The 13046-nt window shown below is 45.3% G+C and overlaps 1 protein-coding gene across 3 annotated transcripts in view; it reads right to left on the reverse strand.

The window, feature by feature from the left end:
• tiam2a (TIAM Rac1 associated GEF 2a) overlaps positions 1-13046 on the reverse strand; it is a 70358-nt gene that overhangs the window by 19269 nt on the left and 38043 nt on the right. For all 3 annotated transcript variants that reach the window (XM_010879187.4, XM_010879186.4, XM_020054064.3), the window contains 6 exons: positions 9879-9935; positions 4718-4810; positions 4534-4606; positions 4317-4406; positions 3999-4232; positions 1142-1239 (listed from right to left, as the gene is read on the reverse strand). In XM_010879187.4, the coding sequence (XP_010877489.2) occupies positions 1142-1239; positions 3999-4232; positions 4317-4406; positions 4534-4606; positions 4718-4810; positions 9879-9935 (645 nt within the window). The remainder of the gene's footprint in view (positions 1-1141; positions 1240-3998; positions 4233-4316; positions 4407-4533; positions 4607-4717; positions 4811-9878; positions 9936-13046) is intronic.

Below are 13046 nucleotides of genomic sequence, written 5' to 3' on the forward strand. Positions count from 1 at the left end.
AACCATATTTTGTTTAACAAACAATATATATAAAAGATATTGCAGACTTTTGGTCTCTGTTTATAAAGCACATTTAAGAATTGTGAAGCTGGTTGGGCTGGGCAACTGTTCGACTAGGTCGGGACGAATCGTGCTCTTTTCGCCACACGGACAATGTCAGGGGGCAGAGACTGCAGCTCAGTTACAGAACAACTAAAACAATCACGTGTACTCGGAAGTAAAAATGCACAACCCATCGCTTCCTTAGGACACTCGGACTGATCGTTAGAAACTTTTTAGAATTTTTTTCTTGTCCATTCGGACAAGCTCAGTCTACATTATTGTTGTAAAAAAAAAAACTATGTTAAGTCTCGAAAAAGGCTTAATGTCGGTCACTGCTTTACAAGCCGGCCTTTATCCATTCACGGTCACAGAGCAAACCTAGACCTCGCCTGAAACAAAACCTGGAGGTGTTGACAACTCTTTGAAATCCAAAAATTGGCTTAGTCATTGATATCGCCTTAAGACCGAATAACAACCTCCTGACTCCACTTCTGTTCCCTGCCGGGGTGAAGCCATCGAGGAGGCCGGACTACAGGAGGGCCAGGCGTTGGAGCTCAGCGCTCAGCCTCTGCTGTTCCTACTGTGGGCTGGCCGGGGCCCAGCACGGACAACCCCAACTCTGTCATTACTACTTCCTGCTATTCAGGGCGTGTGGTCTGATATTAGCCTTGGAGTGACAGTGCAGGGGTACTTGGCAGGCACATTATGGGCGAGAGACAGAGACACAGGGCCCGCGTCTCTGAGTGTGACAGTAATAATCTGTCTTTAGACTGAGTCCAGGGTGGTGTAATTGCACAGTGGTGCCAGAGCATCTTGAGCGTCTACCACAGCACAGCTGTCCCCGATGAGGGCCGCCAAGCAGTGCACCCATTTACATGCACATCGCAAATACTAATTCGCGCACGCACGTGCGTACATTAGCGACTTTTGTTTCAGAATTCTTTCAGGCCTGCCGCGTGTACGTTCACGGCCTCAGAGCTCTGTCGATCACTCTGTGATATGAATTCCTCTCTCCCTCCCCCTTTTACCACTCGGTGTATGTTTATGCTGAGTCATTCAAGTGGGGGTGACGGTAATGGCAGCGTTCCTTCAGTGTTACCTTGCTGTGCTTCTCGGCCCTGTGGCTGTTCTGCTGTAAACCGTTCCCCAGCCCAAAGTCTAGGGACTCAGCAGGGACCTCTGGAACTGTGGACACATCTGGGCAGAGAGACACAGCAATTAGAATCAGCATCTGCAAGTACAGCAATTTTAAACAGCGGCGTACACAGGACGTTCTGTTTTTTTTCAAAGGCTGGTTATGTCCGACAATTTCTTTAAACAGGAACTGATTCTTATTATATCATCCATCTAGTAAAATTTCTAGTAACAGTTTCACATTCTATTATAAACATCCACAGATCCATTAGTGAGTAAAAATGCTCTGGTTACCTCTGCCTGTTAGAAGTGGTCTTTAGAGAAAGACGTTGATTACTCCTGTTGCAGTTTTTCAGAAAATGTAATTGTGTGAAAGCGGCCGGTCACACACTCTCAACGATGACTATATGAAGGCTGCCCTTGGTATAACACACCTGACTGGATCAACTGGGGCCAGATCTGATTACGCTAACTGGGCCTGGCGCTCCCTGCCTTCCCCCCCACCCCTGCTTTAACAAAGACATGAAATCAACACTGTACTAGTGCACAATCAACTGGCTTGAGTGTATTCCCGGTTAAGTAGGCAAATATATAAAAGGGAAGTGGTGTACCCACTTCCCATTTACGTATTTACCTGTAGCCTTTAGAAGCACTCATCCGTTTTGCAGTATAGAACTGAACATACACTTTGCTAAACATATCTCAAACAGAATGTGTCCAGCACACACTAGAGAGGAAGGCTGTTTTTTCCATCGCACTCCATGAGTTTAAAACTCACACATCAGCCTGAGTGGGATCACACCCCATCTAGAGGCAGAGGAGAGAAATGCAGTCATGTTGCTCACTTCTCATATCTCAGTAACGTGTGTAAGAGTGGGTGTACATTCATTTGCTTTGACAAGACAGTTTGGGGTGAATTCTAGTCATCACCAGACCTGTCAGTGACCCTGTTTACATCAAACTGTTGGAATTCAACAGCCCAACTTCTCCAAGGAGATACACTTGCTCATTTTAATCCATATTTCTCCCCGCCCATTTCAATTTGCCCTTAACGCCTTGCCTCTTTGCAGCAATTCATCTGGTCATTTGTACTCTGAAAACATAGATGTTTTTGAGTTCTCATAATTAAACAAATAACTTAAAGAGCCATGAAACCCATATCTGAAAGCAGCGTGGTGACCCTTAATCAACTTGTTCCATAGAATATTTCAGCAAGACTATAAATTTCACCAACAAAAGCAAATTACACACTAAATGTATCTCCACTTTATAAAGACATTTCTTCAGGAACGTGGCGCATTATAAATACACAGTTAGGGGAAAGCCTGAGCATACGCCCTTACCTTAGAAATAAACACCAGCCAAGGAAGAACAGACGACGGTTCGAAGACAAACAAAAAAACTATTTAACAGTGACAGCTTGAGCTGGTTCCATAGGAGGCCATAGTACATACCCCGGCCTCATCATCCAGATCCTGTCCAAACTCAGGCAATAGCACATAGGGACATTTAATAATACCCCTTATTAAAGCAGCTAAAACCTTTGTAGACCTTCCTGTGGCTCACTTCATTCGACCTCTTAAGGGGCAACGGGGCTTGAGGAAGTATAGATGATTGGGGCTAATGGTGTTTGAGGAAGTATTTGACTTGCAGAAAGTCTGTGGTGACTTCATAGGGTGTAAGTGATAAGTATGTGTCATCTTTTCTCTACAGACCATGAAAAGTATACGCTGGGAGTAGAAGGCTATGAAAGACAAGAGAGAGCTCACGGAATGTTATCTAACTCATTTGTCAAATAACTGATGATTGTTTTTATAATATTTATAATTGTACAGTGATTTTATACCCCACCAAAAATGTATTGCTGGCATTTTCCACTGAGCATTCAGCATTTGTCTGATATTCTGGCATGGATTCGATTCTAAAATCCCAATGGTGGAGCAGAACCAGGCATAGCAACAGCTTGTTATTAGACAGTTTCCAGAGAAAGTGTCAGGAGCCAAAGCGAGGCAGGTTGCACTCACACATGCTGACAGTGGGCTCGGTCCTAGCACACAGTATCTGCCAAGTAGTAGCAATCCTGTGGAAGTGTGATTCTGTCATCAGCCATCTGCCATACCCAGGGACACTAGCCGGCCTGGCGGTCTGCTGGTCCATATTAAGGCTGTGACTTACAGAGGCTGAAGCACTAGGCTAGAATGGGGCTAACAGGCCAATTTAGTCAAATAATTCAGGCAGTTCAGGCAGAACGCAAGCCAACTATGGGTTAATACAGCTCGTTGCTTTGTGATAGTTCAGTTGAAGCTGTCCGTTAATCTTTCCCATATTTTAATTACGGGGGTAAAAAGTAGGCTACATTTTGAAGCAAAGGCCTACTTGCTGAAAAGAGAAAACAGATACGTCTGTAGAAACAAAACGTTATTTCCATACAACTCATCTAATGTTTTTCAAAGTAGCTTATCTTAAAAAAAGACTTAAAATAAAAAAACAAAGGCCTCGGGCCTCGTAACCCAGCCCTGTTGTTGTGGTGGGAGATGTTCATGTTTACTGCTCTCACTGCACGGTTGACATCATATACACGCACAACTAATCCTAAATCACCATGAAAGTTTTATCAATCTGTCTACTATAATTCTTAGTGACTAAATTAATCCAGTTGACGCTAAACTCTGTCAAAAAACACAGTTCTTTGAGCCAGTGACTTGAGGCTGTATAGTTAGAGTAATTCTGTTAGACCTAGGAATAGAAATACATGCCTACCAGCTTTTTGGCAAAGACACAGTACTGTGTGTGTGCACGCACGTGCGCATGTCATTTCTCACCAGTAGTAGACTTGGCACGGTGGTGTGTGTCCAGGAAGTTCTGCAGCTGCTGTGATTGGCTGAGTAATGGGGACGGGGTCAGGCGACCAGTGGCGAGCGGCGAGGTGGGCGGGGCATCCCTTCTGAGAGTCAGCTGGAGGGTTTCCTCAGCGAAGAGAGTCTGGATCAGTCCCAGGTCTAGAGTGGACACGCCTATACCGTTCAGAACTAGAATCTCATCCCCTGGTCTCAGTCCTGGGTTACACACAAAACACACAGGTTCTCAGAGATTCCAGAAACAAATCAACAGGAAATGTAAGTGAACTGGACCAAACATACCTTCACTAAAGGCCAGTCCATCCGCCAGAACCTCACTGACAAAGATGCAGCTTTTGCTCTGTCTGTTAATGTGCCCCGTGACTGCAAAGCCTGACAACATGGATGAGAGTCATTGGCTGAGTGTAGGTTGCGCTGAACGTATAATTACATCTAGAACTGAACCAATGGACCTCTGTGTAACACGCACATCCTGTTCTCTAGACCACAGAACACTCACCAAAGTCTCCAGCGCAGGCAGGTCTCGTCATGTGCAGGGTGAAAATGTTCTGTAGGAATACCCCATCACAGTACTGCAAAAAAAAACATGGGAAACTCCTTCAGCGATGGCAAGTACAGCGATACATCATGCCTATGTTTTACACATGAGCGGCCAAGAAGGACTCCCAGTGGTGTTTGCTCACAATGTCATGTAGCGGTTCCCTGGGTGCTGGACTTAGAACCTCCACATTCTGGGGCGTGTGGAGCTCGTCATTGGTGGGGGCAAGCTGCTTCACCTGTGATAGGGGAACACCACCTGTCAAACACGCTGGACGCAGCCGCAGACAGCAAATACAACTAGTCAAGGCAAGGCAACCTGGTCGACACAGGAAGGAAGGTAACTCCATCCCGACAGACATGGGAAGTGCTTGCTACAGCACAAAGGTGATTAGCGTGAAGCGAAATTAGGAAGTGTCTGTGCTTGGTGTCTGCTGTGTGGGTGAAATAATGAACTAGCTAGCCATCCTACGGCTTTCACAGCTAAAAGACAGGGCGGAGGCTACGGTGTGTGTCACAATGTATGCTGAGTATAAGCCTACAGGCAATTTGGATATCATATTATAGTTTTATAAGAGACGCCGAGCGTCGGCCGGTCAAAGTAGCCACGGATTGGAGCATATCACAAGATGGAATTAAAAGATGTTTTTGTTTTCAAAATTAGAGGAAGGCATAACCTGAAATAAATGCTGCTCCTCTGTGTCAATCTGTTCACATCACAAATATCTCAGCGGTTTCCCCGATCAGGGTTTCCCCAACGTACTCCCACTGACCACCCTCAGGGGGAGCCAAAGAGTAGTGGTTGTACCAGCCGTCCAGTATCAGAGAGAAGGCACGGATGAGAGACATTCATTCGGTGGACAAATCGATATGTTTCCATTAAACCGATGCAGAAACTGGCAGGGGCTCAAAGAGCAGTGCAAAAAATGTCATGCAATTCAAATTCATTTGACATTTAAGGACGTTGTCCCTTCATATAATAGCCATCATATTGATGGTGTACACGGGAAGATTATTTACGGGGGGGGGGTGGTATTGGCAGAGTTTGCAAGGAGAGTGTCTCAACCGGGCAACGTGAGAGCTGAGGAGTACAAGACCTCCCCATGAGATATTACCAGCAAACCTAGGTGCCGATTTGATAAGCACTGTGATATCTACAATCTGATCGTGAAATATAAGTGCTACAAAATAATAAAGAAAAAAAAGACATGTTTTGGTGTAGGTATAGCAAACTACCGCAAAACAAAAATATTGCCAAACTATCAAAAGCATATGACATATTATCCCCCCCCCAAAAGAAAAATAAGGGCCACCCAAATTCATGTGAGGCATCAGCGGTTTAACTCCACAGGCCTTCCCCTGGAGGTCATCCGAGGACGTTGAGCCAACGACTCCCATCCACATTAACATGAGATTGGGGTTTGCATTAATGCCGGGTTGTCCTGCCACCGGGCCCTCAGAAGGAGCAGTATTTGGGTTTTGGTTGCGACTCCATGTCTCTGAAGGGAAAACAGCCACTGCATTAAGGGGTTGTGGGCGACGCCACAGTAACGCCACAGACCACACGCTACACAGGCTCCACATGGAGAGGAAGTCACCACCAGCAGAAACAACCAATGACTCAGCAGCACTTCAATGAAAACGCTTCTCATTAGAGAGATCGACATTTACAGTGGCTGGGGTGACTTTGGTCTGGAGAAGAATTGTGGGGTTTTAGCACATGGGGAACCCACCATAATGTGTCTACTGGACGGTGTCGGTCTCTGTGTCACCGGGGGACACCGTGGAGACATTTGTCCCCAGACAGCTACACTAAGGTTTCTTTGATAAGGCTGTGATTTTAAGAAAGCTATGTTTCTTTGGCATAAACATCCACATCAGACACACAAAGAGACACAGAACCAGAGTGCCTGGTGCGGATAACAAAGTGGCGTTCTGATCAGGTTGGCTGGAAAAAATACGGTTCAACGTGAAAACAGTCATTTCTTTTTCCAGCAACAGGTCCATTTGGGAAGGGTAACGAATCAGAACGTTCCCAACATGAAGCCCGCTAATGTTCTGGCCAATGGGTTGCTTTAACCTTTGGGGAGTCAAGAAACAGAGAGCTGGTTCATTCGCAGCATTCTGTCCAGTCCTGTGGGTTAATGAGGTCATGTTTATATTTTCAGAAAGACAGAAAATAGCTGTCACGGGAAGGGCTGCATATCCAGCCTGTTTGTCTGTCTAACATGGTGTGGCTGGAAAACTAATGGTTGGTGACCAGTTTGCCTCTTTGGTTTAGGCCCAGTAGCTGCTGTGACAGTGCCGTCATTCATGAAGCGGACTGATGAACGTTCCACCGGCTCCGCCAAGCCACACCAGCCCTTACTGTTCCTGTTTGTGTTACTTACACCTCAGGCTTTCCTCTAATATGAGGGGAAATCATTTCGAACAGCCAACCTCCTCACTGAGCCTTCTAAATAAGGAATTAAAAAGGCTAGCATAATAAAATAATTAAGCGGTTGCTTGTATTCGCCCTATATTCCAGATATTTTACACAAGTGCAATATTATTTGCATAACTGACTCTCCCTGACCTCTGGGAGAGTGGGGTCACAGACAGGGAACAGACATTGCCGATGGCTACCCGGGAACAATTTGGGTTATCTATCTTGCTCAAGGACTCGACAGATCTTCCTGTTCTGGCGGCTGAGGGACACTTACCCAAAAACGTCCCGTTTCTTCAAACATGGCCTGTTTCTTCAAAAATGTACAGTATGTCTGTGTGAAAAAGACCAGCTAACATCAGTGTCACTTCCTCTGCCCTGACCTGACATAGGGCAAAGGTGTTCCCGAGAAGCAGAGCGAGGGGGAGGGGCAGAGGTGGCGACAGAAGAGGAGGGATGGCGGTGAGGGCGGACGGACGGGGGTGGGGTGGCTTCGGGCATGAAGAAGTGGCATGGGGGCAGTGGTGTTGGGAGGGGGGTGGAACGGCCCATCTCTGGAGAAGAGTCTTGAAGAGAGATGTACACCGCAAGATACGTTGACACTCCTGATTCATAGCAACATTCTTGGATGTAAAAACTCAGAAAGACCCAACAACATCAGATAAATCACAGGCAGCAGGAGGGAGTTGGAGGAGGGAACGGAGACAAGATAAAACACACGGGGGCGATCAATCCAATCCAGCTTGCTAGCTTTTTCTCCAAGTCGAAAATAATCCCAATTCTAAATCAGAATGGATCTGGGGAAAAGATTTGTGTCCGCATCCAGTTCCGAGAGAGGAACAGCGAGAACACTGTGACACTTCCACGACAACATTAAAGCCTGTACCCTAACAAAGAGCATCTTTGTCCCTTCTTCAGGCAAATTAGCCAATTCCTTTTCTGAGGCTGGGACACAATTAATGTTAGCAGTGGCTCAGACATGACTCAGACATTGGCCACATTCACACTGCTCCCTTGACACCTGACTCAGTGTTAATATGGAGCTTTGTGGCCAGAGGAGTGAGGCCAGCCGGCCGGACGGATTTCCTGCCCACTCAGTACGCTCATTGTGACCAGGGAATTTTTATCTGTCCCATGCATCCAATCGCACAGGGACTGGCCAAGCAGTGGGGATTTAATGGTCTCGCATTCTGCTCAGAGCCCCGGCATGTTTCATGCAGAACATGAAACATCGCGTAGAACAGAAAATGCACAGACCAGAACAGCTCAGGGAAAGAAGCAGACATACCGAAATTAAAGATGGGCAACATAGACACCAGGGAGGCAGGGCCATATGGACGATTACATAACAGACAGTCTACTTGGAACTTCCTTGACAATGTGTGTATAACCACCTAATAGTTCCATTGTGTGATCCAAGGGGACTAACAGTAACACTCATTATGAGACTGCTCAGAAAGGGGAGAGTTGGTTGTATTCGCTCCTCATTCAACACATTCACACCAACAAGTTTTTTTTAACAAGGTCTCTAAGCACTTCCGTTATCACCTTAATGCTGTGAGACAGGGACCCTCACTAATTCACCAGAGCATCCCTAGTATTTTAACCCTGAGTGCTGCTCAGTCTAGGAGGGGTAGAGCGGAGTAGAAGACGTCAAAGGAAACTTCTAGTAGGTCTAAACAATACTAGTTAAACATAGCAGATAACCACTGATGATCTTAACCTCAGCTTGGATAACAATTGCCAACCTCTGATCTTGTGAAAATGTATACCCAGAAATGAGCGGATCATCATTTATACAGATACAATGATTTCATAACTGGTTTGCTTGTCTAACTTGTTGTTTTACATTTTCTACACAGTGAGGAGGATGGTTTGAGATGTACGTACATTTATTTTAAGAACTGCAGAGGTTTTTTTGATCTTGGGCTGACATTTCACAACTGAAATTACACATCACCTCATTGCCAACAAGATATTGCAACAACTTGCCAGACGAAAGCCTCTACTTTGTTCAGGACCTGACATCTGACCACCGAACTCAGCTCCCGTCAAAGGTCCAACACTGTTTCAAACTGCAGGCACTGACAATGATGTCTTGCTGAAAGTAGAGTCTTCTTTCCCAAAGTAGAGGCTTTCACCTGCAAGACATCTAAATAGCATGTTGGGATGTAGGTGATGTCTAATTATAGTTTTGGAGACTTTTGTGACCCCATGACGCAACCAACTCCTGCAACTCAACCTCTGTGATCCCTTTTACCACTGGAACCATCCACCTCTCTGTGCCTCGAGGCAAAATACACTTGGGTCTTCGTCCAGAGAGATTCATTAAAAATTCAGTTGATTCAACCTTCTTAATTACCACCCCAACAGTGGAGATAGAATTACACACGTAGCATTTTTAAAGGCATTTTTCATTTTTCTGTTTTGCCCCATGTTGGATCAAAATCAGATGAGGTAACAATATTTCAATAAATGATTAGATCCTGCCGGGTGAGATTAAAATTTTTTAATATAAGATGACCACTACTGCACACCCCATTTTCAGCAGTCACAAATTAAAAAGTTCTATAGGACTAATGAATTTTGCGTTGCAAATGAAGAGGAGCAGGTTAGGGTTTTTTGGATCTCCAGATCTCTGCCGAGGCATAACCGGTGTCTCAACGCCGATCCGGCTCTGACCTTGGTACGGTACAGACCCCATCCCTAAACCTGCCTCAAACTGCAAACATACTAATAACACCTGACTTCTGAGATGTCATCACACAGCTTGTCAATGTAACCCCTATGCGTGAGGGTTTCCCAGACACATGATACTCCTGATCCATGTTCACCACCTCAAGCATCAAACAATGATTAGATGAAGTGGAACTTGGACTCACCTCGGTACTTGTCGGTGGAAGACAGAAGGGCTTTCCGCTTTCATCACTTTCAAAGATCTGCAACACAGACAATCACAGGCTTATCGGACTTATTCAAACCTGCAGTCATCTATTAAAACTGAAGTAACCCAGAGCGACAGACTTATTACACAATGTTATGTGTTATTATATAGCTAATGAAAGTGAGCAGTAAGGGCCTGGGGCTTTGATAGTATAACCACAGAGGCCGGGACCCAGGCAGAGGCAATCTGTGAGGCTCAGAAGGGAGTAATAACTAGTGTGGTGATACAGGGCTGTGGCTAATACGGCTGTATGTCAGGAGAAAAACAGCGTGGAGATGAAAGACCAGGCAGCCTGTCATGGCAGAGAGATGGGTGGGGAACTCTGCTCACTCTCCAGATGCCCCCCCCCTCGCTAACTCTATATTTTCATCTCTCTCTTCTTGATCCCTTACTTCCCTCTCCCCGCCACCCCCCCCCCCCCCCCCCCCACCTCCTCCGGATTGATGTAAAGCATGTTGTGACAGGTAGGCAGGCAAGCGTGAGGAGTCCCTAAGCCCTACTGGAAGGGTGACTCTGCAGGTTCCAGGGGATGACAGATGACAGAGCTGCTCTACCGTAGTTCAACACAGCTGAACCCGACACTGCCTTGCTTCAGGGGAAACTGATGAAAACATGTTCTTTCTCGACCCATAATAGTACTAGTGACATACAACATCATGGGATCCCCCCCCACCATAATATAAAAACTATTTAGAATTGTTTATAGTAGTTTACATTTCTGTAGCTTGTACAAAGAAATGAACAAAAACACGGGAAAGTTATGTGTAAATAAAATTTTATTAAACTGGTGTGTGCATTGCGGATGTTGTTTTTGACTGGCGCTGTAGGCCCTTCTCCCTCCGCGAGGACAGCGTGGGCTGTTATTGGCCCGGAGCATTGTCAACAGCTTGTTCTAGACAAACACTGCCATCCTTCCCACTCTCCTTTCTCACTCCTTTGTGTGAAGACGGCTCGGCAACCTTCAGTGTATTTTTGCTCTTTTGCGCTTAGGTCTCTGAGGCATAGGTTCAGACTTGGGCTCAGAATCAGAAGAGTTCTCATGAAGAATAACCAAAACCACGCGTGAAGCCAATCGCCTTGGCCTTGCCACTGTACATTCCGTGCGTTCCCACTGTACACGCTGAATTAGGGCCGGAGTAGCCTGACAATACTATTAAAACGACATGCTATATCAATGCAACAGAACGGCATCTATTGTTCAGGAGAATTCTGTGATTACATGCTTACGCACTGCTTGCTTCTTGACGCCCATAAACCCATTCTCCCCCATCAAGGATTTTGTCGGTTGCTACGTGTGATAGGTTCAGTTCTGATGCAATTATGAGAGGGAGAATAGTCAGGAACAAGGTCCTTCACATCAGAAGAACAGCTGTCGGTTATATTTCCCAAGGCCTACTTTAGGTCACTTTATATTATCATGTATCATGACATTAGTTGAAATAATTGATATGATGTCAGTGGATAATAGAAGGCTAGATTATTTATTTCCTCGATCACTCCTGTGTTATTTGTGTGGTTATTGTCTCAGGCTAAATGTAACAAAACTACAACCAAAAAAAGGCTTTTGAGTGTAAAGTCTGTTATTCATAGAGGGCCGTTGTTACAAATATAAAACAAAAAGCGTGTGTTGGAACACGGTAACGGCTTATTTTTACAGAGACAAAAAACTACACATTTAATAAACCACTGGTGGACACAGTTCATCTGTATAACATAAATAAGAATGTCCGGAAGTAGACTACAAATACAAAGATATTGAAGCAAGACTATAAACACATACTTTTGAGCGTAAAATCAATATTATTTGTGTTGTGTCTAAAACTGAAAGCATGAGAGTTGGAACACAGTTCCAGCTTATTTTCAAGATCACAAAACAGAAAATGCCAACTTGCCCAGTAAAATAGAGAACATACATTACAAAAGCTGCAATGGCATGTTATGATATAGTGCTGATATGACTTTACAAAAAAGTAAAGACAGTAGTGTTTTCAGTAGGGCTTGTGTGTAAATCAGCCTGTTAAGTACTTTAAAGTGATGAGACGTGCAGCAGGAAGGACAGCGGGGGCAAATAATGACACTAAAATGGCCGCCTGACAGTGGCTCTAACATCATTTGTGGTAATATGATTCTGACAACGACAGCATGTCATATAGAGTTATTTAACTCAAGTCAAGGAGGAGGGCATGGCGAAAAACAAAACATGATTGAAAATCACTGGACGTGTTAGCGCTTAAATGTATCGTGTGTGGCACAGGAGCAGAAAGGTCAACAGTTCATTTGCATTCTACAGGTCACATATATTAGTTAGTGTTTCATAAACAAAGATTAGAGAAGTTTGGCAGCGCACCTAACCTGACACTTCCTCAAGGCCCAATAGTCGAAACACGAAATATACTGTACACATTGACCTGACTACTGAGGTTACATGTTGATTGCTGCACAGACCAGCTCCTGCCAGAATAGCTTTAAACACAGCTGTCTGCCGTAAAGCCCAATCATTTCAGGACCCTTAAAAGTCTCCCACAAATCCCTAGGCCCTCTTCCAGGCTGTTAAAACCACTGAACCTTGGCCACGCAAGTCCAGGATAACCGTACAGGCCCTCCAACAGAGACAGGAAAGGGCTGAACGGAGACCTTTCTGAATCCCAAAGCGAATTGCATTCGGGGCTTCAGTCAACAGTCACTGGAGAGAGTGTCTATACTTTATAAGTAGAAGAGGAGAAAACATGACAGATGGAGGGAGAGACTTGGTAAGAGGAGGAGACAGAAGAGATGGTGAGAGATATTATAAAAGGAGGTGAGAAGGGAGAGGGGGTGAGAGATTGGATGAGGAAAAAAAGGGCGTGCGGGGGGGGGGTAGGGGCATGGTAGAGTTTGGCCAGTGAGATCAGCCTGCTGTCTAAATCCCTCTGTAATAAACACGTGCAATGTTGACCCGTTGAGGAGAGGACGGTCAAGACAGCAATGATGTCACAAGACATAGGGCTTAACTGGGAAAGAAACGAATTCACAACACACCGCCACCGTCCAATCCCACACCCGGACAAGCAGGTGTACCTGACAGCAGGTGTACCTGGAAAGCCACTACTCTACAAAGCCATTTGAC

This window comes from Esox lucius, chromosome 15 (genome assembly GCF_011004845.1).
Source record: "Esox lucius isolate fEsoLuc1 chromosome 15, fEsoLuc1.pri, whole genome shotgun sequence".
In the NCBI taxonomy this organism is placed as follows: Eukaryota; Metazoa; Chordata; class Actinopteri; order Esociformes; family Esocidae; genus Esox; species Esox lucius.